This window comes from Labrus bergylta, chromosome 3, assembly GCF_963930695.1.
Source record: "Labrus bergylta chromosome 3, fLabBer1.1, whole genome shotgun sequence".
Lineage (NCBI taxonomy): Eukaryota > Metazoa > Chordata > Actinopteri > Labriformes > Labridae > Labrus > Labrus bergylta.
The window spans coordinates 15,950,061-15,976,740 of NC_089197.1; the positions used below are offsets into that span (position 1 = coordinate 15,950,061).

Here is a 26,680-nt window from a genome sequence, read left to right on the forward strand (position 1 = left end):
TTGATATTCTTTATTGAAGTGCCTTTGTCATTTGGTGTCTTATTATTGGAATTGGAAATTTGCACAACTAAAGCTTTTGCAGGTTAAAGTATTCTCATTGCCCTATTCTTGTGCAAGGGATACGTGTTGAATAAAGCTCTAACCGCTTTAATATTTTATCTGATATTGTGCTCATGAAGTGCATTTGACCTAAGTTAAGTTGTGTTTTTTTTTTCTTTCAAATTACCACACAGAAAATGTTGGGCTGACTTTATTCTAATGTCGTTCTTTTTTATTTATTTATGTTGTCTGTAGAAAATACAACGCAGTGATATAGGCAGTATATTTACCTACAAACAGTGATGCTAATGCTTTTAAAAAAGTAAAAAAAAATATCCTTCATAAAAGCACCAAAACTGCCTCTTATTTCACCACCCTTGTACTTCAGTAGTTACACTTGAACTTGACATCATCATTATTATCCACACTTGTGCTTTGGAGTCACATTAGTCCTTTGTGTAAAAAGGATGAGGGATGTAATAAATGATACCAATGAATTACATTTCTGGAAATTGAAGAATTGTGAGTTTTTATTGACAGTAGATTTAAGTAACGTGTTTGATTAAACTCTGAATTAGCACATTTAGGCTACTTTTGATAGCTTTAATTCATTTTTACCAGAATTAGACTTGTAGGCCTACTTTTAATTGGGGTTATTAACATTTAAGATTTTGTAAATCTTGACTAGTCAGCTGAATAAAAGTAATAATAATTCTTTTAATTCTGTGCACTAGTTTGCAGTTCATTATGTTATTTTTCTGTTATCTGACGACCTGCATAACGTTGATATCTATTTTGATATTTCACTTTTGGCCTCTATTTGCTGCTTTTACTTGGTTATGTGAATGGAAGTCTTTAAGTCTATTTTCGCCTTAGTAAAACTTTTTCCATCGCCACTGTTAATGTGTACAACTGGCCTATTGGGTCTAGTGATAGCCAGTAAAGTAAAACATTTAATGTAACCCGAATATATATCTATCATAGTGTTTATTTGTTTGTTGGGGCCATTTTGTTCAGTCTAAATAAAGGTCCGTGGCTCAGTCCCAGTGAAAACAGTCTTCAGCGGCAGGAATGCGGCTTCCAGCCCGGAGAGCAGCAGCTGCTCCTCCGTCAGACGTGACGTCGCTGCTCCCCCGCTGAAAAACTTCACTCGGACAAAGTTTTCTATGAAGAGAACAAACAGCGAGCCCTAAAGTACTCTCTGTGACCAGGAGCCTCGGCATGTGCGGACATTTGAACTTCAACATTGCATCCCGCCGTCGAAATGTTCATACAGTGGTTTCGTTTCATCGACTCCGTGGCTGTTGTGGCGACTATTTGTGCAACAGTGTTGCTGGCGAAAAGCTGCATGTGTGTCACTGAGAAGGACGATGAGGTCCTGGAGAAAAATCAGCTCGAGGACTTTTACAGTAAGTTATTTTATCTGGAGCTGCAGCTAGACCTGTGCCTCCTTTTGTTTTCATGTGAATGAACTGCAAAATAAGCCGACCATCCGCTGTTGGTGTGTTTTGTCTTCAAACATGGCACAGAATTACATACGTGTTGTACAGTGTTCTGGAGGGAAGTGCAGAGGAAACTTCAGATGTTCTCTTCACTGTGCCCACAGGACGTGATGTGTCCTAATTGGTGGTGAATAAAGTTAATCAGTCGCCAGTTTCACGAGGACCCACCTTAACTTTATTAAAAGTCCCCTAGTGGCCTCTGGAGCACAGTTTGAGCAGCACAGCTGTAGCCTGGCTCTCTTTACCTACAGTAGCTCCTACCTGTTACACAGGACAGCTCAGAAGCTTCAATCTGAAAGTTAAGGTGATGAAGAGAAACGTGATATCCTACTTTTCTGACCCCCTTGATGAATTAACTCAATAAACGCCTCTTAAATGTGAAGTGTGCAGATGCTACTTATCATGCAGTGATACATTGAGTGAACATCTGGTTTAGGTAGCCATGCACTGATTGCTGTTTTGAAAGAAAAAAAAAAGTACAAGAAGATGTCTGTGTTTGACCACATTGGAGATTAAATCATTCTGATTCATTTAAACCAATGAATTGATATGTGTATTAGTTTACTGTGATGGATTCATTAGGAAAGTTGTTCAAACAACAAAGCTCAGTCTCTGACTCCAGCTTACGGGTCTGTTCACTGTCACTGTAACATTATTCCTACATTTCTTTGAACATAACTTGCAGTTTGACTTTGAGCAAAAAAGTGTAAAAAAAAAACAAGACGTTATTTTTATGTTATATTCTTAAATCTCATGTGAGTAGTTTTAATTGGTTATTTATGAAACAGATCTGAGAAAAGATGCTTCTATCTGAACTACAAAAAAAAATGCGACCATCAACATAAAGATTCACCTTTTCCTTATTATCATTATTATTTCAGCGCCTGAACCATTGCTGCACTGTAGGTTTGTCAGATGATGCAGTTTCTTTACATTGGACATTAAAAGGCAAGAAAGCAGATGAGACTTTTCTTTGATTAAAACCGCTTCTTACTGATGGAACAGAACAAATCAGCAAAGAGAGGAGAGGTTCCTCTTTGTCTGCCCGAGCCGCCAAAGTCAACACAAATATCCCAGCATTCACATGCTACTCATATTGTCCAGATCCTAACAGATTTAAACACCTTTTCATACACAGTCACCTCACATTGACCTCACACAGTCAGGCTTTTATTATTGCTGTAATGAGAGAATATTGTTGTTATGGTATAGTTCAAGTCTTGTCTAATCACGGAGAAAGGAGGATATCCGGACACTGAAAATACACCCCTGCTTATGCACTGTTTGGGTTACATAGATCTTCAAGTTCGTCTCAGTATGAATGTGCATTGCCTCTTTAAAACACTCTTTCCAACTTCTTTACTTCACGCTGGCAATGAGAACATTAGACCTCTGATTTTCTATTGTGACATGCAATTGAGAGAATTCCTGCAACTGTTTTCATCAGTTCCACACATCCAGTATACATTCAGAGTATACATCCCTTGTTTTGTTAGAAGATCCAGTTACAGTGAACTGAGGTTCCCTTCAGGCCTTTATGCATATTTGATGCTGCTCCATTTGTTGAAGAAACACTGAATCCAAACAAATCCAGCCATCTTCCCCTTTCTATTTTGCACTTTTAACACCAAAATTTCTCACTTCATCGGCCAAGTTTCTCAACCCTTTCTCTCTGTTCCTCCTCGTCTGCTCCTCTCATTCTCTCCCCTTTTTATCTCGCTCCCTCATTGGCTGTTTGGGGATTACTTGATGTTGTAAGAGAAGTTTCTCTGCTATAAATAGGATAAATAAAAAGTAGCTTATCTACAATGGCCCTGAAGATATTTTCTAATCTGACCCTGCTGCCCATTTTTTTTTTATTTACACCTGGTGTTCATGATGCCGTCACAAATGAACAGCTCAAAGCACAGCTGTTCAAACCTGGGCAGATCACTCTTCTCTGCATACTTCTCTGGTGACTGCTTGTGATCAGATCTCACTTTATGTAAATGAACAGAGAGCCTCATGCAACCTCATTAGCCTACAATAAATGTCATTACAGGTTGAAGCGTTGACATTCAATATATAATATGAGATGATACAATAAACTTAATGTCCCTTCAAGGAAATTTGTCTTGGACCCCAGTGCTGCACACATTTACTGACTCTACACTAGAATGAATACATGAACAAAATACAAACAAGAATCCACATTTGTTTCACACTTTGTTTGATTATGAAGCCTGATGTTACTCTATAGTTCTGTGGACTATCAGTGAAATATTAATGTTGATTTGCCGCCTCCAGATTCTGTTAAGCATGAAAAAACAGACAGAGCACCACCATTGACACACAGTTTCAAATTATGAAATGTTTATTATAACACTGAGCTTTCTAGTAAAAAAGTGAACTGGTCATATCTCCTGATTGAGTCATTCACAGCTTGTGGAAAGGTATTTTCTGCAGACTTCAAAACTGTGTCTTGAACATCTGTGCCGGCTGGAAAAAGAACTGCCTTCTGTTGCTTTAGTTAAGGATTCATTGGCTTTAAAGGCAGCAATGGCAGGCTTTTGTGCTCAAGTTGAGGTGTGGCAACATCTGGCGAAAATTGTGCAAAGTGCAAACATAGTTGGTTGAGCGTTTCTGTGTGTGCATCCATAATGTTGCATCATTTTTGCTCACGTGTTTCGATGCTGCTGGACGGGCCCAGGTAATTTTGGCAGGGGCGAGTCATTTCACAAAGTTCAAACCTGTGTCCTTCCATCTCTTTTCTAGAAAAGGGTCTGTTCATCCTGGAGAGCGAGCCGCTGAAGCGCTGCATCAAAGCCGACCGCTCTAACCTGGTGATAGAGGACTGCGAGCGGCCCACGCGTAGCATGCTCTGGAAGTGGGTCTCCCAACATCGCCTCTTCAATCTGGGCACCAGCATGTGCCTGGGCCTGAACATGTCAGACACCACGCAGCCTCTTGGCATGTTCGAGTGTGACCTCAGCGTCCCCGTGCTGTGGTGGCGCTGCACCAGGAACGCTTTGAAAGGGGCTCTTCATTGGAAGGTGGCTGTGACCGGACGTCTGGTGGTGGTAAAGAAAAACTCATATCATTTCTGGAAACGGTACGGCACCCCCAAAGAGGGGCCTTGCTCACGCCCATATGAAGGTAAAATACCCTGCATGCCACTTGAATTCAAATATAACATGTCTTTAGTGACATTGAACGCAGTTTCAAAAAATACCTGGTGTGTTTATTTACAGAAATCCACACTTTGCTGGGAAATGCACATGGCATGCCCTGCGCTTTACCCTTTAAATACAACAACAAGTGGTATCATGAGTGCACGACCGAGGGGCGCGAAGACCATCTTCCGTGGTGTTCTACGACCACTCGCTACGACGAGGCGGAAAGATGGGGCTTCTGTCCTGTTCAAGGTAAAGAGGACACAAGACACTCCAGAGTTGGAAAGGAAACTTGAATTCTCTTAAAGGGAACCCTGCGTATACCAACATGTTGACCTTGGATCAACACTGGTATCTTTGACATGTATGTTGTACAAAATCATACACTAGATTCATAAATTTCAAAAAAGATTTGAAATTATAAATTCACACGTCGGCAGCCGTTGTTTTATACACTGCCATGCACCCTGGGTATTGAAGTCATGTGGCTGTCATCAATCTTCTCCGCCATACGCCGCATGTTAATATGATCCTAATGGCAGTGGCAGTGAAGAAGACAATAATGAAGAAGTTTAGATCAAAGTGAATACAATCAGAGAGGTGAGTGGCGGTAACTCGATGACGTCTGTTCAACAACTGCTCATCAATGCCGACCGAGAGAGAGAATGAATACTTGTTATCAGCAATGTTTCCTGGCTCATCATTCCATGGTATCTGTGACGGCAGCAGCAGGACATGTAGTCTGTATTTTTACATGCAGGGAGCAAACACACTGCATGCACAATGTTCAGTTCTCTGACTACTGATGGTGATATAAGGCCGACTTTGATTGTAGATAAGTCATTAGTCAGTCAAAATTGTGTTTTTGTTTGCGCCAGAAACACAAAAGTGGCAACGTGCTTCAGATCAATTGACTGACATTGCGAGTCCTGCTATTTGACCAATGCTTACATGCACATCGCAGTTGTGATGGTAAAACGCTATATCGTTCTGGTCCTGGCTGGTAAAATTCTGGTATCCTGACAACCCTAGTGTCTTCTTTTGCTCACGTTTTGCTAGTGTAGGAATAAAAAAATGTCTATATTGGGGCATTTTTGCCTTTATTAGATAGGACAGCTGAAGAGAGACAGGAAATGTTGGGAGGTGAGAATGGAGGGATAACATGCATCAAAGGGCCGTGGTCGGAGTTGAACCCATAGGCTGCTTTGGCGAGGACTGCAGCCTCTGTACACAAGGCGTGCAACATAACCACTAGGCTATCTGTCACCCCAAACCTTACATTTTAAAGCTTTTAAAATGTCTAACCTTTTCCCTCTCTCTTTGTAGTATTTTGAACATCCCTTGTTTTAAATGAAAAAGAAAAAGAACATATAGCAATTCTAATCAAAAAACCCCACCAGATATAATGTGAACATATTTATCATTTTTATCTTCAGCATGCTAGCCTTTATTGCTCTTTGCTCACATTAACTTAATGATCCCTGAACTCCTCACCACACGTTGAGACGTGCATGCTGACGCATATCCCTTTGTTTAATCAGTTTCCCACCGTCGCTTTAATTCATGGCTTTGTTTACAGATTTCAGTTGTGAGCGTTTCTGGGAGTCAAACCAGGAGCTGCGGGCCTGTTACCAGTTTAACCTGTACACCATCCTCACATGGAGTCAGGCTCTGTCTACCTGCCAGGCTCAGGGGGGAAATCTGCTCAGCATAACCAGCCTGGCAGAGCAAAGGTACATCAGAGGTAGGCATCAGGTAGAAACCACACACAGGGACCAAAAGCTGCTGAATATGACATGTTGCATAAACATTGTAAATCCATAGAGAGAGCACTGAGACTGTTCTACACCAGTATAAGAATCTTTTCATTTTTAAACTCTAGGAAACATTTTGTTTGTCTCCCAAGTCAGTGACTCGTGAGATTGACTTATTATATACCAGTAACCTATTTTCCACTGAAAGCAGTTAAGTGATTTGACACAACATCACTGTTATTGTCTGTTGTGGTAGATCGACTTGCAAGTGTTGGAGCGATGGTGTGGATTGGACTGAACCATCTGAAAGGTGCACAGGGGTGGCAGTGGTCTGATGGAGCCCCTCTCTCATTGGTTAATTTCACCACAGGTACTGATTTTTGTTAGAGGGAATCATCTTTTTATTGGGACTGTGCGGTACTTTTAAAAATCATTTTATACTAAGATTGTTGGACCATTAAAAAAAAAAAAAAAAATGCCAAGAAAAGCAAAAGGGTAAAAAATAAATGTGTGACTTCAGTTCTCCTATCACTGTGTTCTCCTCAGCTCTGCCTGCAAGCCCGCTGAAGGACAACAAACAGTGCGGAGTTTACAACTCGGCCTACGAGGGTCACTGGCAGAGTCTGTCCTGTGAGTCTGCTCTGCCGTACATCTGTAAGAAGACACCCAACGACACCCTCAGAGCTGAGCCACTTGGTGAGAGCATGAGCACAAGACATACTCACAAACGTTGCACCTGCACACAGACTGCTCCTCTGCATGTCCAGAGGTGTCCTGGTGGGGAGAAATTATGAGTCAGTGAAGCTTTTTTGGCTCTTTTTAGCTCTTGGTCTGAACATCTGCAGTGCACATGGGGAGTGAACTTTTGACCTTTCTCTCTATTGCACCGTCGGTGGCTAGACCAAAACATCGTCTGCTGTGAATCTTGTGTTTAGAAATGTGTTATTCTCATCTGTCCTGCACTGATTTCACCTCCTCTCCTCTCCTCTCCTTATTCTTCCTCCTCTCTCAGGAAACTGGCAGTATATCAACACAGAGTGTGCTGATGGCTGGTGGCCTCATAATGGTTTCTGCTACCAGCTGCTGACAGAAACAGAAGCAGGGAGCTGGGAGGAGTCAGCCCGGGCCTGTGGCTCTCAGGGGGCAAACCTCACCAGCATCAGAACCCTGTCCGAGCTTGAAATGCTGCTAGGCCTCCTCGCTAACTGTAAGGAGCAATTAGATATACAAATGAAATTCTCTTTGTTCAGACACTCTTTGAGTATTGTGTTGTATTATTGCCAGATTCCGGGGAGAGTACAGAGGTGTGGATCGGCCTTTGGAAACAGGCATCGTCGCCGACTGTAGAGTGGTCTGATGGCTCCCCAGTTACTCTCACTCTCTGGCACCAGTATCACCCTCCTCACAACCTGTCGGATGCAACACTCTGTGCCAAAGCTGACCGAAAGGTTTGTCGCTCCATCCATCTTTATTTTCTTTCTGCATCTCCCTCGATCCCACTTTCCAAGACCAACACAGATGGCAGACGGCTGTTCAACGTGAGTCTGGTTCTGCTCGAGGTTTCTGCCTGTTAAAAAGCTGTTTTTCATGCCACTGTTACTTTGCTAAATGTTGCCAAGTGCTGTGCTCATGGTGGATTAAGCTTCCTCCCATAGTCCAAAGACAAGCTTCCTGGGTGAATTGGTGCCTCTCAACTGCCTGCATGTGTTAGTGTGACTGGTTGTTTGCCTGTATATGTTACCCTTTTGATTGAATGATGACCTTTCCAGGGTGTACCCTGCCTCTCGCCTAATGACAGCTGGGATGGGCTCCAGTCCCTTGAATGGTATAAGTGGGTATAGATAATAGATCAATAGATTGATGGCCTTTCCATTTTTGGACTGAAAGGCAGAGGTACCGGTAATTATTTTGGTGTAGTTGCACATTACCATTTAGTAAACCATTCTCAGGAGCCCCATAGGCCCTTTAAACTGTACAACAGCCATTTGATTTCATTATTATTATACTTAACACAATTATACTTAATGATTATACATAACACAATGAGCAGGATTTCATTGTAACAAGACCTCCCAAACGTCCTATCAAACTGGGGATACTGCAACAAAATCTTATCAAATTCTGTGTCATGGTTGGATTCGTGTAAGTCTAGGGGACCTTCACATGAAAAAATGTGACAATCAGGTCTCTAGAACCAGAAGAGATATTGAAGACAAAAAACATATATCTTATTTTAGTAACTGGAAATATTAAACAATTTTTGGTGGTCATAACATTTTCTGCCTTTCTTCTGGCGATGGATCAATTCTTCCACATCTAAGCCCTTTAAAATGTTAGTATTATTTATGATATGCTGTTCTTGTAAACTGTTTAATCCTTTCACAGGAAGGTACCTGGCTGTTAGCATCATGTGCCGAGCGGCTGCCCGCTGTGTGTCGAGGAGAAAGCCAGAGTCCAGCTCTTCATCCCGGAACCTGGGACGAGGGTTGTCCTGAGGTAAGAACATAAACATGCAAACATCCAAGTCAACATGTACTCAATGGCTGAAGAGTCTTTGAGAGAGACAAGGAGGTCTTGTTTTCCATAGCAGCTTTAGTTATGCCCTTAGCAACAGAAGGGATTCAAAAACACAACATGATTACTCTACATCATTTAATGTTTATTGACTTCTGACAGGATTTTAACCACAATACTGGTTTCAAAGCAATTTGAAGTGAGAGGTGTGGCAGTCAGTTTTCCATGAGTTACTGATAACTTCAAATGTGTTTCAAATTAGCAAAAAGCAAAACCCCCCCCAAAAAACGGATTCTTAGTTTCTCAAAAAGCCATCATTCTGAAAAATATGCAAGAAAATCAGATTTTTTTGAAACACTCATATTTAGAAAACATTTTTTTTTATATCCAGCTGAGGTCAAAGTGACTTTTTTGTAGCGCTGTCGGGCAGATTTTGTGGTGTGCACTGTTACAATAGCTCCATACAGACCAGGCATGCACCAGGCAGAGACACACGCCGGCTGCAGTTCTGAGCGAGTTACCCCTTCAAAAGCACAATGAGCTGATTCAGTCCACTGCTGACGTATTGTCTGGTATTCATGTTGCTCCTTGGCTCTGTTTACAAGAATATCAGACTCCTGAGTCATCAGGCTATTTCATGCCCAGGATCATAAGGCCAAAGAATGGCCCTGAAGACATAATGTCAGCGGACATGGCTCAACCAGTCTTGGATACTTCCTGCCCGGATTTTAACAGAACCATATTTTCCACCTTTGTTGATTCATTGTCTGTGTTTTACAATCGGGTTATGCAGGTAAAGATGGATTTCCCCCCAGATGCCCTGGTTATTGTAGAAAATCTTGGGTCTTGTTTTGTGTTTGTATAGGCCTCTGCACCCCAGTATAGGGATGGTGGGGGGGTGAATAGCAAACATAGGGGAAGGATGGGGGAGGCAAATTGATACCACTTGTCAAAACAAAACCCACACATGATTCAAACAGGCAGATCTGCATACACAAAGACTTCATTATACTGAACGTTTACTTGCACATAGAATAACCTTTACAACCCGATACGTTTCAGTAAACTTTCCAATATGATACTTTAGTTATGTTTCTGCTTGGAAAAAAAACTTGATAAACTTAAAAACACATTATTTTCGCAATGGTATGACTTTATATGTCGGTCAGCTGGCCTCCGAAAATGTTTGTCCATTCTCTCACTGCTTTGAAAACATCTCAGCAACTCTCAGATAAACTGACATAATATTTAGCTCAGATATTCATGATGTGGATGAAGTTCATCTCTTCTGTCATGATGAAAGTCAGCAGGTTGGCTCTTTGGTTTTGAGTGAAATATTTCAACAGCCTTTAAATGGATTAACTTTAGATTGACTACAGATATTTAAAGGACCCAGGATACACATTCTTTTAAGTTATGTGATCTCCTTTCTTTAAGTCTTGAGCTGGCATCAGGTGAAAACTTAAATTTTCTTTACGAGCAAAAACTCGCTAAACTAATTTCATTCTCATAATCCTCAGTTTTGCATTGATTCTGAAGCTTATTAGCAAATGTAGCTGTGAGACTATGGAAGTGAAAATGAGTTTATTAATATAAGGCCATGACAAAAAATGTTTCATGTAAACATTTTGATGCAGTCATGTGTGCTTTTACCTACCTTCAGACTAACTGGTAACTGTTTTGTTAGGATAAAAAAAAAGCTTTTTGGTTTTATTTTAGATTCAGAAGAAACACGTTGCTTAACACAGGTGTTGTGTTAAACATTTAGAACCGTAGATCGACAGAAGCACTCTGAGTTATAGCTTATATTGCTTTCATTTTTATTCATCTCACTCCATATTGTTATCACACATCACATATGTTTCTTATATCGTGCAGGCTTCACCAAAATCATTATGTATGTATCGTCACTGTGAGTATGTGTATGTTAGCATGCTGATGTAAGCATAATGCTCACAGCAGCACTCAGGCTGATGCAGTCTAACAGAGTCTCAGCATGGCTGTAGATTGTTGAGCTTGTTACTACAAACCAAAGTTTAATTTAGTGAAAAAAAAGACACCATTTTTTCAAGAATTAATGTTTGTTTAATAAAGAGCAGCTTTACAAAGATGTGACATAAATAATGACTTGGCAACACTGGGACATAAACGAGGATCTCTTAAATCAAAGAACCTGTATTCATGATCTTTTTTTTTATCATAGCAATATTTATTGTGGTAATATTGGAATGTGCATGCATTAGTTTGTAACTTTCCTTTATCTCTCTGATGAGTGTTACTTGTTCAGTATTTTGCATAACAATTTCTTCAGTCATTGAAGTCGTTATATTATTTATGTTGTAATTTTTAAAGTCCTAAGAGAATTAATTAATTTCACCGATGTGTTTGTGTCATTGAAGTTTGAAGAAAAAGGATGGAGTTTGTTTTTAGATTTTTGTTGTTGTTGTTGATGTTTTCAGGGCTGGAAGCGGCACGGTCACTCCTGCTACACAGTGACGAGCCATGAGCAGAGCTTTGACGACGCAACGAATGAATACTACTGCCAGGCTCCTCTTCTTACAATAGAGAACAGGTGGTTTATGAGCAAATGATTTGTTTAGTCTCGCTTCAAAAAAAAGAAACTTTTATTTATCAGATTGTGTGTCCAGTAGAGCGTCTCTCTCCTTACCTGTCCCGTGTTTTTTTTTTTTCGCCATGCCGGCAGGTTTGAGCAGGCGTTTGTGAACAGTTTGCTGACTGCGAATGGTGCAGACAACGGCAAGTACTACTGGATCCGCCTGGTGGACTTAGTCAAAGGGGGAGAGTACAGTTGGATTCCTCACAACAACACTTATATCAATGTCACCTTCACTAACTGGAACAAACACCAACCAGGTACCTAGTTGTTAGGAAATATCTGTTTGCTAGTAATAGATCACTAAACTGTGATTGTGTTAAGTTTGGGATTTGTTCCTGAATCTCCTCCACCTCACCTCCTTCATCTTCTCCCTCGTTTCTTGTCTTAGTCAGCGCTGAAGGCTGTGTTGCAATGTCAGGTGGCTCTGCTTTGGGTAAGTGGGAGGTGAAAGACTGCAAGTCCCATAAGGCCTTCTCCGTTTGCAAGCAGAACATCAATACTTACCACAATGTCGCGCTGCCAGAGCACCACATCGACGCCTTCGCCCCCTGTCCTCCAGGGTGGGAATCGCACTCTGGGCTGTACGACTGTTTTAAGGTAAGAACATGCTTATCTTCTATCTACTGTCCTCTCTCTATTCTTTTTTTTTTTCAGCAACAAAGCTACTGTAATATCTACTTTAAACACTAGAATTTAATTTTGTAAAAGTAAAATTGAGTAGTTGAAATTACTAAAATACTACAAATAATAGAACAAACATAAAGTTGTCACTTTCTATTCAAGTCTAGTGAGAGTGTTTGTGTTCATTTAACATGTAGCGCTCAGCTCACTCCATGTGTGGCTCCTCTAGGTGTTCCACGATGAGAAAGTCCTGATGAAGCGTTCATGGGTGGAGGCAGACTTCTTCTGTCAGGCCCTCGGGGCGCGGCTGGCCAGTTTCTACCACTATGAGGAGCAGGTGTTTGTTAAGCAGCTCCTCAGTACCATGTTCGAAGGGTTGGTACTGCCCTCTGGGCCTCGTTAGTGCAGGAATGCTATGGGAACTGATAAATGTGTCAATTGAGGTGTTTTGCTTTATGGTTTTGAGTGCATAGAGCAGCATTTGCAGGTTTTCATGATTGGCTTTTGAAGAGAAATTGGGGTTTGGGATTGTTTCATAATCCGTCTAGATGATTACTTTCTTGCAGGGAAAAAAACAACATTGACAGGAAAAAAAAACCTCAAAAAAGGCATTTACCCAGGGGAGTATCCAGGGGGGTGGCCAGGGTTGGCCTGGGAAATCTGATTGGCCGCCCCAGGACTCACCCCAAACTCCTAAATTCTGATTGGCTTTTTTGCTTTGTCTGAGGTGTTAAAATGAACTATTTGAGCGATGTTGTAACAGGCTGCTAGAAACTTGCTTTGCATTTCTTTATGGTACATTTCCTTAAGTAGTTACTTAAAAATGTTCCTTTGTATAAACATTTTCTCTTTCAGTCCTTAAATAATTCACCTCAGAAGATTTGTGATGCCACATGGGATGATAGTTTTTAAAGTTAACAAATAAATAGTATTGTTGCATCTTTAAGAAACGTCAGAGTGAATAGTTAAGTAAATATGAGTGGAGATAGAAAGGGTATAGGAATGATTTTCAATTGTATGTGCACACAAATTCCATGCCACCAGTCTGTAAGTCAGTGCCCCAGTTAGGCCACCCCATTCAAAGAAGACTTCTTTTCTGCCCCTACATGTACCAAAGTAATACACTTAAAACAGCAAGTATCTTTATTGTAGTTGTGAACGGAGGCGAATGTGCTACAAAGACAAAATGATTTTGTAGAATCAAAAAGGCAGAACCTCATTGTTTTAATTTGAGAAAATGTACTGATCAATCCAACTACAAAGGACAGATCAGTTGGGCTTTTGGCCTTATGGAGTTATACATAAGAGTGTTACAACACAATGTCTGCTTGTAAATATGAAGCATTTACAAGCAAATAAAGAGGTCCAAATGTTCCAGACATGATCCCTGGATCATGCCACATTTTCTTGCTTCAATTCAATGAACTAAATCAATTTGTCGGGTGTGTTACTATCTACATTAGCCCAAATCTTCAGTTTATTTGATCCATGAAGTATTCTCCAGTATGTCCAGTAACATTTCAGGCTATTTACACCAGAACACAAAATACAACTACAGTTGGAACCAGTGAAAAAAAAAAAATACATAGAATAAATACTATTTTAGGGCAACCTATGAATTGAAATAAAGAGATGCTATAAACTCCTTTTTACTGCAAACTGACAATTATTTTCAATAGGAAAACATTAAAAGTCACTGTGAAGTTTTAAGATCTCAAATGAAAAGTGACGCGTCTCTATGACTTATATAAGCAAACAAGACCAACAGAGAGAAGACCGATCATTTTTATGAGGTCGTTTGTTAGTGCTTGTAATTTTTGCCATGGGAAACACTCACATTTTCCACCCAAAATATCCAAAATAAACTACACATTTGCCTTTGACTAGAATTCAGGATGAGAATTTCTGTAAGAAAACACTACCTGGACCCATGCAGGACAAAATAAAAGCGTTGTACTGCTTTGTCCACAGGGGGCACCAAATTCAACTCATACTGAAAGTTTCTCACAAGCTTTAGTTTCTGTACTTAGTTTAGTACACATTTAAGACATTTGATTTGCTTAGATGAACTTGTCTTTTTGTGTTTTATGTTTTTTTTCCCCTCCTTTTTAAATTTAGAACTGAGGCTCGCTGGTTCTGGGTGGGTTTAAATAAGAGAAACCCTGAGGACCCTGGAGTCTGGGAGTGGTCCGATGGTACCCCTGTAAGTACATGTTCACATACCTCGTAGCACAAATCGAATGTTTCCATTATTATATAGTCTTATTGGTCTGTTTTTATTCAGGTGATGACGTCGTTCATAGAGGATAAGAACGATGAGGATGACAGGAGGGACTGTGCTCTGTACAGTGACCTCACCAACGCGCTTGTGCCGCAGCCCTGTGATGCCAAACACGAGTGGGTCTGTGAGGTGGCCAGAGGTAAACACTCCCAACAGTACCACTGAACACAGGGACACATCAGCACTGCATTAGTAATACAACTCTTGATTTATGTTACAGGTTATGAACTGATCAAACCCTATTGGTACACTGAGCGTGAGTAGCATTTTCATTTACTGTATTACTTATAAACTCTGTTATGATAGATATTTTTGATGTCTCCACTTAAATGTAATTAAAAAAGCAAATCAGACGAAAACCAGAATTGAAAAAGTCTTCATTTCTAATGATAGCCGAGTTCCTCTACATTTTAAACCTTTATTTATTCTCGAAAAGACACTGAGGTTTCCCTCAATTCCAATGCCGTCGAGATTACAAGCACGGTAAAACAAGCAAAAACACAACAAACACTCAGAGTCTGTGACAAAAACCACTGAGATCATTTAAAACAGTTACAATTTGAAAGTTGTTCGAAATCAAATTCCTAAACTGTGGAAGAGAGGGAAGAACTCTGATCTTTAGAGTTTGCTGCAGGGCTTTCCACAATTTTGGGGCATCAAAAGAAAATGCAGTTTTTCAGTAAAAGCTCGAGGGACTTTAAGAACGAGCCAATCAGAAGAACGGGTCATGTAGGCACCCGTACAGGTCCAACAGGTCTGTGATGTAAGGTGGAAGTTTACCAGTAAGAGCCTTAAAGATATATAAAAAAACAATGTTTGTTGCACCTCTCTTCAAGAGAAGGCCAACCGACGCACTCATACAGGTCCCAGTGATGAGTGTCAAATCGATCACCAGTTATAAACCTGAGGGCGGAGTGATATACGGCGTCCAGAGGCTTCAGAGTTGAACCTGTAAATGTTCTTGAAACCAGCTAGCTGCATGAACAGAAACAACATACTTTTGATTCCACTTGCAGAAACAAAGCTGAAACCCTAATCATTCCCTTATTATAACACCTTTCTCTACACCTTTTCTTAAAACTTAATCTTAAAACTGCTTCTTTTATGAAGCTGTGCATCCAACATGTGTACATAGCTTTAATGTAGTTCTCTCTAACTACACAGTCATGAGATAAAACTGATCTCTAACCAGGAATGATGCCATCTGTGCAATCTAAATGTACCGTGTAATCCAAACGTTCTTCATTCTTTCTACGGTATGTTAGCTAAGTGTTCGTATATGATGGGGAAATCATCTCTCAGTATTGACGACTGGTAAACCAATCACTATAACCATAGATTTCTTAAAAAATAAAAGCATACTTAATTGTTTGCAGGCTTCATTATTGTCTCCTGGTTTCCCCCCCCCCCCACAGAGAGCGAGCCCTGGGTGTTTTACCGCGGAGCTGAGTACCTGCTGGCGAAGCAGCCCTTCGACTGGGAGGCTGTCTCTCTGGCCTGTCAGATGATGGGAGCGTACCTGCTGTCTGTACACTCCAGAGAGGAGCTGCACTTCATCAAGGAGCGATTGAAGCGGGTCTGTTTTTCCACCTGCTTGTAAAAAAAAAAAAAAAAAGATTCACAGAAGTTCAGTATCACCACTTTGCCATACATACGTTTATAAGCGTTTCCAATACTCTCATCTTGAAACTCATAAATGCTGGTTTATGTTCCATATAAAACACACTGTGAGGCATTTGGAAGTATTTCAGTTTGATAGAATAGTCTTAAAATGATTTAAAAAAATCAAGTACTTTAACTCACCTATCATTCTCTCATACCTCGATGTAAACAAAGGAAAATGTACTTTATCATGGTGCGAGTTCTCCCGCCATCTAAGGCAGTATCATAAAAGTGAGGAGCATCTCCCATGACCACTTTGTGTTTGTTTGGCAGATGGCAGGAGTACATTTTTACACCACAGTAGGATCGGCAAAGTCATGACTTAACCAGACTCTGCTCCTTTGTAAGGTCCACTGAGCCTATTCTTAAAAACGTCTGCATGAGCCAGGGTAAACTCTGCCCATGAACTTGTTCCTTATAGAAACTCAAGTGTTTAAACACACACACACACACACACACACACACACACACACACACACACACACACACACACACACACGTCGACAAGCTACAACACACCTCATATGTGGACACTCTTATGCTTGAGTGCCCCTACACACAGGGAGCAAGAATGGGGCTGTTTTGGGCAGCAGCCTTTTTGGGTGACACTAAAGAAACCTCTTGTGTAGTTGAGGCTTGTGAGGGGATAAAGGGAACAAAACAAGGCAATGAAAGAGAAAATCACGAGCCAAAGAGCCGGCCTGAATAGTCACTCACTGTCAGAGGGGCTCTGAAAAGCCCAGTGTTTGTAAAACAGGGTAAAGTGAAGTTAGTTCTTTTTCATCTCTGTTCATTTTAAAACCTCCTCAGCTCTCCCTGGGCCCGACCGACTGGTGGATCGGCCTGTCCATCCCGCAGCCTGGAGAGGATGTCAGGTGTGTGTGTCTGTTTTTTGCAGTTGCAAAAATACAACAACCTTTGACTGGTTCTATAAAAGCAGTCGACTCTTTGTTTGATAACTTCGGTAAAGACATGTTAGAGTGAGGTGCCTGTCTCCCAAATGCAACAAGCTTGCATATGAACTGCAAACACAATTTACACCATTTCTCCAGTTTAAGATCAATAAAATACATCTTTCTATTTATCTATCTATCAAACGATGGATGGACCTATCCTTGGATTTGAGGCACTCTTTCAGTCAGGTCAGTCAGGGGGCTGGCCAGGTCTGCAAATTTCTGAATGAACCACTGATTTGTAGCCTGCCAGCCAAGAACTGCCTCCCCTCTTATGGACTTTAAACTTGGACAGGCTGCAATTCCTGCTGTCCTCTCTACCTGTGGACACACCTGCCCGCTGCTGCTGTCCCTTTTTATATACATGTATTTTATGGCAGTGTGCTTCTTGCATGTATTTTATCGCAGTGTGCGTCCATAAATTAAAGTTTATGCAGTGTAGCTCACGGGAAGCTGATGATGAGTTTGAAAGTAGTAGACCAATGACATTAGCTCGGACTGTTGTTAGATGTGATTGTGCGTGTGTTTGTTTGCAGGTGGAGCGACCATACCAGCGTCGACTTTCAGAACTGGGCAGATGGAAGTGACCCCAGGAAAAACGGGATGTGTGTCACTATGTCGTCTTCAACAGGTTAGCGAGTGCGCGTACAGAAACACACACTCATGTACGGGTTGAACGTGCTGGATTGAGTTAATGGTTTCCTGGTATGTTCCAGGGAAGTGGTCGGCCAGTAGATGCAGCGATCTCCACGGCTATGTGTGCAAGAGAAAGACTGTGTCTGTGGTGGAGTCTCCCAGGGAGCCGCACTACATTGGAGGATGTCCAGAGAAGTGGCTCTACTTTGGACACAAGGTTTGGACATGAAAACACACACACACACTCCATGTTGTAGCAATGTATCAAAAACTCTCAAGGAGTAAGGATTGATTTTTTTTGAGAGGTTATTTTGAAGTTGCATGCCCTCAGTAACTGTTTTCTCAGTTTGAAATGTTCACATTTTAAATGACTGGGAAAGAATTATGTTGTAGTGGCTCATTTAATTCTGTTCTTCTACAAAGATCAGTTTCCAAAACACAGTCACTTTCTTCACCCCCAGCTGCCTCTGGGGTTGGAGCAGGAAGTTTGTGTTTTCATTCACTGTCTTTGAATCATACGGAGTCAGTGTCAGTTGAGTCATGCTCACAACATTAGGATGAACCCCTGCTGATGATGCTCCCGCTGAGTCAACCACAAAAAAAAAAAAAAAGAGCAAAAACCAGCAGATCATCTCTTCAATATCAGCACTAGTGTCGGGTCTCGAACTTAAGTTCATAAAGTGACTGCATGTGTAAATAAAGATAGGTGCAAGAACCAATACATCATTTGCCGATAATGACTTATCTCAGCGATTTATGAACCAAAGAGCCACGTTAGACCAGAAGAAAAAACTTTGGATATAATATTCAAGTCACTTGTAAAGCAGGACTTTGAATATAAGTAGTATAAGTATAAGTATAATAAGTAGTCTGTAGAGGTATCCTATTGTTTTGCATGTTTTTAAGGAAGGAACAGCTTCTTCCTTTTTTTTTTTCTTTTTTTTTTCCATTTTATGCATTTTAATAGGGTTGATAGGAAAAAAAAGGGGGAGTGGGGGAAATACATTTACTGAGCCAGAATGAAAATTAGGCCAAGAGCAGAGTCCTGTGAAAACTAGTTCAAAAGCATACATTTAAGTTCCTTTTCAGTCGAACTTCAAGGTCTATGAAAAAAGAAGTCAGTGCTTTGTGTAATGGTAACTAACGGTGTGATAATAAGAGACAGGGTTCATCTCATCCTTTTCTGTTGATCAAAAAAAAAAAAAAAATGGCAAAAACAATTCAATTTAAAACGAGAGTCCTTGTGGTGACATTTTATGTGTGTGATTGTGTTTTGGTAGTGTCTCCTGCTACACCTTGTTGATAACCCAAAGGAGGGAAAGAGTTGGAAGGATGCCCTGTCCATCTGCTCGTCATTCGAAGGCACACTTGTCGCTATAGAAGACGAGATCGAACAAGGTATAGAGGCAAAGTGAAACAATGTTCAATTCAATATCCGAACAACCTCAGACAAAGATCATGGTGCCATTGGTCTCCTCCTCACATACTGTTGGTTGCCATGTCAGTAAGAAAGCTGCTCTAATTTTTACAGTTTTTACTCCTGTTGTCATGCCGTTGTTTCTGCAGCCTACATCACCATGTTGCTGCAGGGAAGCTCTGTGGGTGTGTGGATTGGTCTGGGGGATGAGTACACAATGAGATGGACCAATGGGAAACTCGTGAGCTACACCAACTGGTCTCCGATTGAACCGAAGAGTTATATCACCGTAGGTTTCTGTGAAAGCTTAAGGTTGACCTTGCCCAATAACGTTTCTTGCTAAACCTTAGCGCTCTGTTCGCAGTAAACACATTCAGTTTCATCTTGATAACAGGATTTTTTTTTTTTAACCATTTTCAGTTTCTTTCTTTCATTTCTTTAAACAAAATGGAAAACCACAAAAAGATTTTTGACAATTGGTGTGAACACATGTATGCGATCAATCTAGTAACACTACAGTTTAAAGATGTATAAAAAATGATCCCAGCTTTGCCTTTGTGAATGGGCTTGTGTCTGCGTATATTGATAATATCTACTTCTCTGACACTCCAGGAGGATGACTGGCTCAGTGGATTCCTCGGTGAGCCGTTGTGTACTGTTCTGTCCAACAATCACAACTTCCACCTGACAGGAAAGTGGTACGATGAAAGGTGCAGCGAGAGTGGGTATGGATTTGTTTGTCAAAAACCTCAAGGTAAGATTTCCTCAGTTTCTTTATCTTTGGTTTGATTCTGTCACTATCACCTTTATTTCCCCTCTGAATGTTTTTTCTCTTTGTTGTTGTGACAGCTAGTCAATCACAACTATAATACGCTTACATTAACACCTTTAAGCAATCCCACTCTAATTCTCTTTTTGTCTTTTTTTTTGTCTTGTCACAGATACATCCAAACCCCCCACCCACTCCTATCAGTTGCCTCTCCCTGACAATATTGAGTACAGAAGCCGCAGCTACAAGGTTGTGTCTGGCAACATGAGCTGGTACGACGCCATGCATATGTGCATAGAGAATGATTCTGACCTAGTGAGCATTACAGATGCATACCACCAGGCTTTCCTTACTGTCCTTGTCAATAGATTGGCAGTCCCCCACTGGATCGGACTCTACAGTCAAGACGTATGTATCCTCTCGTGCAATATGAACTGTATACCCTTGTATGTGTGTATGCTACTGTATGTACCTGTGTTTGATGTGGAAATGTGTGTTTGCATGACATCATTAGAGAAAAATCCTTTGAAAATAGGTTTGTTCACTATTATATGGACATGCTAAAAATGAAGCTACAGCCAGAAGTTAATAAGCTTAGCTTTTAAATGCTGTAAACGGGTGGGGGTGTGTGTGGGGGAGGGGGATAGGGCCTGGCTCTATCCTTGAGGTGAAGAAGTCTGTCCACAGTCACCTCTAAAGCTCTTTTTATTTAAATGTTATATATGTCTATTTCTAAATTGTTGCAAAACCAGAGTGTGAAAACAACACATTGTAGCACTTCAAGAAGTAGTAGCTTTCTGAGTCTCTGATCATGGTGGCAAAAAGGTCAAAAAAGTGTGCAAGACGCGGTGGTACACTTATAGTTGCCCCGCTTTGTAGTGAGCCAAGCACAATCAGGCTTCATGCCAAGCTAACTAACAAAACCTCTTTAACAGACACGCCACACAACAGAAGATTTCTCATACCTTTCCTCTACACGTACGAGATACATTTAAAAATGTGCATGTTGGCATGTCACCAGCATTTTCAAACTGCCAAATGTGGCAGATTCACACATTGCAGACACACACAGAGCTTATGGCAGTACAGTACATAGTATACAGCGGTGTCATGCAGAACTTTACAGAGCGCCAGCCTAGAGGTTTTTAAAAGTTCAAGAATTGTATTAAATGAACTGCTGTTGGCATAAAAGGGAAAGTTACAAAAACAATGCAGTCAGAGGTTAGTTTAAATGGACAGACTATTACAAGAAGTAAATCAAGATGGTTTTGAATCATTCTTAATATTCAACCTGTAATGTCCGGGGAAAATCAATCACATGAGCAATTTAAGTATTTGTGTGAAGATTCAGCTTGAATGCTTTTCACCCTGCTGTGCATGCAGAGATTAACGTCCTAGGCTGCAGTAGCTTGAGCGGTGTGTGCGTTTTGTGTTCCTCCACAAGTTTAACATCTTGACTAATACTTTGGTATTCGTGCCTCTTACCAGAGCGGCATCAACTATCAGTGGACAGATGGCAGTGACACAGTGTACACACACTGGGACTCAGCCGATGACGACGTTGTGATGGGAGAGTGTGTGTTCATGGACGAGAGCGGAGGCTGGCGGCGAGCCGACTGTGAAACTCCGCTGCCAGGAGCCCTGTGTCATATCCCCCCGCCAAGTCAGTGCCACTGCAGTGATAATCAAATATTAGAGCGCTTACTCTTTAATCTCTTCAGCTGTTTGACCGAGTATTGTTATTTACTTTCTCCTGCTCTCTCTCACAGGCAGTAAACCATTTGTCTCCTATGAGCTCGTGTGTCTCTCCTCATGGGTGAAATTTGGACATGGCTGTTACAACTTTGAGCCGGTGGTGCAGAAACTCACATTTGAAGAGGCAAGAGAGCACTGCAGACATAGAGGTAAGGATTCATATGGTTTATCGGGACTACGAGCCAGTGTAACCCATCAAAAGGTGACGTGAGAAAAATCACTGTAAACACAACGTTAACATCAACAAGTGGTACTCAAGTGCAGTCAACAAAAAAATGACCACACAAATATCCAGACTTACCCGATCTCTCCTTCAAAGCCAAAACAAAGTGAACAGCTGAATGTGATTCATATAACCACTACATTACTGCCAAAGTTCTGGTGAACCTGCCCCCCCCCCCCACCTGTGATAGCAGCAGTTATCTGTAAACAAAACTCTAACATTTACATGTGTAATAATCCTACATGGTTATCAATTTTACATTTATAATTATCGATAAGGAAAAAAATAAAGAATTTGCTTCTGCATAACCTCTATCTACTAGATAGAATAAATACTCCCCCTACAGGCCAAATAGAGGAGCTGCCCCGAACACCACTCGGATTGAAACAAATCCTGCTTTGGATCTTATATTCTCAACAGCTCGTGTGTTCATTTACATTTACAGTGTGTTACCGTATTTGATATTATATTTAAATGCTGTGTCTGCTGAGTTTAACTTTGAAGTATGAACAATGAGCCTGGCTACATGCTAAAGCACCAGCACCTCTAAAGCTACTACATTAACAAAGATTATTATTATTTTTATTTTTATTTTTTTTAAATCTGTAAAAAAAAGAAATTTAATGTAGTGGTTAGGGTTGTAACGTGCCTTAATCTTTGTTTTTTACTTGAGTAAAAACGTTCTGTTATCTGGAAACATTACAAAGACAACGAGGCAGAGCCAGGCTACCGGTTTCCCTGTTTATGGTTTATTTAGCTAAATGTAGTTTATCATCTTTCCCCTTGGAAGGGCAGTGAATGCATTCATGTTCAAATCTACTCAAACAACTCCTTTAAACTGCACAGTAGTTGTGTAACTAATGTGCTACTGTCACTTTGTAGTCAACACTTCAGATGTCCTGACCATCGAAAGTGAGACGGAGAACCGTTTTGTTCTGGAGCAGCTCTGGTCGTCAGGATACCTCCACCAGTCCGTGTGGTTGGGGATATACTTCAACATTGACAGTAAGGATCTGTCCCTTTATGTACTCAGTAGATGGTTGTCATCCCCTGTGGTCTGATTTCATTATATGTTGGCATCTATTTGTAGCTGACTCTTTGTCCTGGGTGGACGGTTCACCTATGGACTACACCAACTGGCCTAACAAGGCCCCGGACTCCAAGCTACTGACTGCAGACGCCTGTGTCACCACCAGGGTGGTTGATGGTTTGTGGCACCTGTCACAATGCAACGAGCGGCTCGGCTTTGTCTGCAAAACCGTCTCAGGTGAGATGGTCTGGGGATATTCTGGATTTATGTTAGGTCCTCTGTGTTGAATTTATGCAGCATGTAAGAAATATTTGTTGACCTTCTCTAACTATTTTCCCCTCAAGTCTATTCCTGTTACCCAGGTAACAAGGCCAAGGGGTTAGGATTAATGGGGGAAATAAACTTAGAAAGAATTAGCAGTAACTTTGTGGTAGGTTAAAAAAGTGAAGGATAAACAAAAACAGATGTGTTCAGGATTGGTGTTCAATTAATTGTTCATACAGATACAAGGTGGACTAAACAGCTGGTTTTCATTCCAAGTCTTTTTTTTAAATTGTGGCTGCACAATGTTGGAACACAAAATGATAAACCTCTGGAAGTAGTATTGGATTATATTGTCACCTATCTGAATATCTCAGATGATACATGACAAGTCTTACTGAACTCCACTGTGTTGTATTGCAGAAGAAGTTGCAGAGGTGGAAGTGGAACCCATAAATAGTAAGTATCATACAGTACACTCATATATAAGCTCAGTGAGTTAACAGCAGATGATATACAGGGCTGAGAATGATTCATAGTTTACAAAAAAATAGGATATAATGTGATACATGTTACAAGCATGCATGTGCTTCAAACAAAACATGACTGGCCGGGTATGTTTCAGGTCTTCATCATGGAATAATCCCGGCTGCGGTATTGGTGGCCGTGCTGATCTTTGCCCTGCTGGCAGGAGCGATGTGGTTCATGTACAAGAGGAACGCTTCTCGATTTCAGGGGCTCCCGACTCTCGGCAACGCTTATTACAGACAAACCAGCTCGCAGGCTACAGACTCAGATGGAAATGTGCTGATCACAGATCTGGAGGCTCACTCAGGAGAATAACACGCAACGTATCTGCATCTTTCTAAAGGGTTCTCACCGTTTCACCGTCAGGTTCGAATGCCACGCGACACTGTAAAGCACTGTGACTCTGACTCCTCAGGACAGTGGTGAGATGATGAAGGCAAACAATAGGTGTCCTCAATAATGAGATTGTTTTTCAAAGGAATTTCTCTCTAAGTCATTCAAATGTTTTTAATGAGACAGATTTTTGTAAAGGTGTTTTTGTGTGACACTGAAGAGCCCGATTGAATTCTAGTTGAACCAAGTTCTCATTTATGAACCGGCTGAAGAGACAGTAGGTACGAGGCATTGATGTCATTATTCTCTGGTATGAGGATTTATAGGCTAATAATAATAATGATAATAATAATAATAATAATAATAATAGGTAAACAGTCATCAAGTACAATATTTTGGTTGATAAAGTTTTACTTAATAAGTTTTCAACTGGTGAAGGAAAACATTCATCTCCTTGTCATGGTCAAAAGTAACTTTCTTAATTCAAATAAGAAGCAGATTCATGACCAAATAGAATTTTTTTTTAAATATAACTTTGTACATTTCATTCACAATTCAGGAGTTGTTGGAGCTGCACATGTGGTGCAGCATTCTTGTCAGTATTACTTTTGTATTGTTATTGTATTTTTTCTAAGTATATATGCTGTAAATTGAGGTTTTCTTCTGTATGTTTATAACTATTGGAATATGTCTAAGGCTACAACTGAGGATTGTTCTGTCTGCTGATGCAAAGCGTGTTGTTAGATATTTTTATTGCACAATTTTCCTTGTGTTTTAATGAGTCAAAGTGAAGCCTTACAAATTGCATGAGGGAGGAGCTGAAGAAATAAGGGAAATCCTTGTGGAATCCCCCGTAAATTCCCTTCTTCAGTAAGTCAAAAACATACTTCTTCAAATGTGATTGGGCCGGCAGAGTACTTCCACTTTGTGTGTGGTCATAAATTCCTCATAGAATATTCTTATTATATAATAATAATGAGATCAAAGATTTCATGATGTATTAATTTCTAACTTTGCACTCCCTTTTCCCCTCTAAAGCTCTGCAGGCCTACTGTTTGCAGTGTTGGCCCATTGCCTACAATGTATGAGTTCCAATAAATACTGATATGAAATACTTCAGGCTGGTTTGTGTTGTAGTGTTTTACCATAAGTCAGGAGATGTTTTGCCTTTCTATAGATTTCATTATTTTATAGAACGTCTCTTAAAATGGCTTCATGTGAACCAGAAGAACCAGAAGAACAACAACCATGGGGACATGGCTATTACACAGATGACTACATATTGATGTTGAAGACATAGGCCATGAGATGATTCATCTTTTTTTGTCAGGACCTTCTTGGTGCTGTATCTTTTCACATTAAAGCTTTAACTGGCTTTAACCATAGAATGTAACTGTTAAGGCATGAACACAGATATTCCCTGCTAAAGTCAGTGCTGAGAACTCAATTTTTGAGAGCCATGGTATAAAAATAATCACCTCAGGTTTCATTGATTAAAACAGAAAACATTCCAAGTCGATAGATGGCCTTTATAAAAGTATCAGTGTTTGGCAGTAACCCAAAATGTAAATATGAGAGAGCAAAGAGAAGCAGTATTATCGACAGATTATCTAGCAGCGTCTGACATCATGGTGTACAATAATTAATTATTAATAACAGCTGCTACGCCTAAAAATAAATGTAAGTCAGGGGTGAACTGCTGTTTGTTGCATTGGGGACTTCCGTTGGAGTCGCTTTAGAAAACACACCACACGCCTGTAATTCAGTTGAAGGAAACAACCCGTGTGGGCGTGAAGTGGATATACGAGATAATTTCCGGACATTCAGGGACTTTGATGGGAGGGCTGGAGAGGTAAAGAGCAGTAACACGCGACGGAAGAAACGTAAAGAAAATGGTTCAGGCCTTCAGAATTAAAGTTTTACATAAAAGTAGCCTACATGCAGACGTATGCAAGTATTTAATTTACTGAATTTTTGAAAGGCTCTCCACAATGGAAAATTATGCTTTATAAATTTAGCGTAAAATAACTCAAATAAAACTATTAGGTTTAGTAATTCAAAGGTAAGGCCAAGGCAAGAATATGATGCAGCCACTTTATGTTAATTATGCGTTTCTTGTGCTTTGGTGAATCCTGATTTCAAATGAAGTATCCAATTTTTTATATATTTTTTATTTAATATATATTTTTTAGCCTTTTTTCCATTATTTCCCTGAATGAGTTGATTTCATTTCTTAATGTAAATTTTTACTGGAATATATGTAAGGTACTAATCCCATCACTGATTCTGAATATTTTTAAGTCAGTTAAGTCACAGCGTAAGAGTGACTGTTTTAATAAACATTGTTAATAACAATCTGTCTGTGTATCTCATACGTTTTGTATGCATAATGTAAATAATTTATTTAACTTTAGTATCAAATTAGTCTTACTAAGTTGGTAATATGGGCGGCTGTGGCTCAGTTGGTAGAGGGTTCGATCCCCAGCTGAGCAACAAGTCCGATGTGTCCTTGGGCAAGACACTCAACCCTGCATTGCTCCCGCTGCTTCGGTGGTGGTGTATGAATGGATTAGTGTTGTACTCTCTGATGTACGTCGCTTTGGAAAAAAGCGTCTGCTAAGTGAATTGTAACA

The 26,680-nt window shown here is 40.5% G+C and overlaps 1 protein-coding gene across 1 annotated transcript; it reads left to right on the forward strand.

The window, feature by feature from the left end:
- The first annotated feature begins 1,118 nt into the window (after positions 1-1,118).
- Positions 1,119-25,164, forward strand: pla2r1 (phospholipase A2 receptor 1). The gene is made up of 30 exons (XM_020637959.3): positions 1,119-1,448; positions 4,296-4,676; positions 4,772-4,945; positions 6,273-6,437; positions 6,704-6,817; positions 6,994-7,143; positions 7,460-7,654; positions 7,732-7,895; positions 8,833-8,943; positions 11,421-11,533; positions 11,666-11,835; positions 11,967-12,175; positions 12,429-12,574; positions 14,318-14,402; positions 14,484-14,619; positions 14,701-14,736; positions 15,896-16,056; positions 16,953-17,017; positions 17,632-17,726; positions 17,812-17,948; positions 19,012-19,129; positions 19,298-19,437; positions 19,761-19,902; positions 20,090-20,325; positions 21,406-21,580; positions 21,687-21,821; positions 22,778-22,900; positions 22,986-23,162; positions 23,610-23,645; positions 23,812-25,164. Exons 1-30 carry the CDS (start codon positions 1,304-1,306, stop codon positions 24,027-24,029), a joined length of 4,452 nt encoding a protein of 1,483 aa, XP_020493615.2. The 5' UTR covers positions 1,119-1,303; the 3' UTR covers positions 24,030-25,164.
- Positions 25,165-26,680: the final 1,516 nt, after the last annotated feature.

Excerpts from the sequence above, each read along its gene's own strand:
- pla2r1 (XM_020637959.3), top strand. The coding sequence starts at position 1,304 with ATGTTCATACAGTGGTTTCGTTTCATCGACTCCGTGGCTGTTGTGGCG. Across the intron at positions 12,575-14,317 it reads CTCAGTACCATGTTCGAAGG|AACTGAGGCTCGCTGGTTCT; the intron begins GTTGGTACTGCC and ends TTTTAAATTTAG. Across the intron at positions 19,130-19,297 it reads AGAAGACGAGATCGAACAAG|CCTACATCACCATGTTGCTG; the intron begins GTATAGAGGCAA and ends TTGTTTCTGCAG.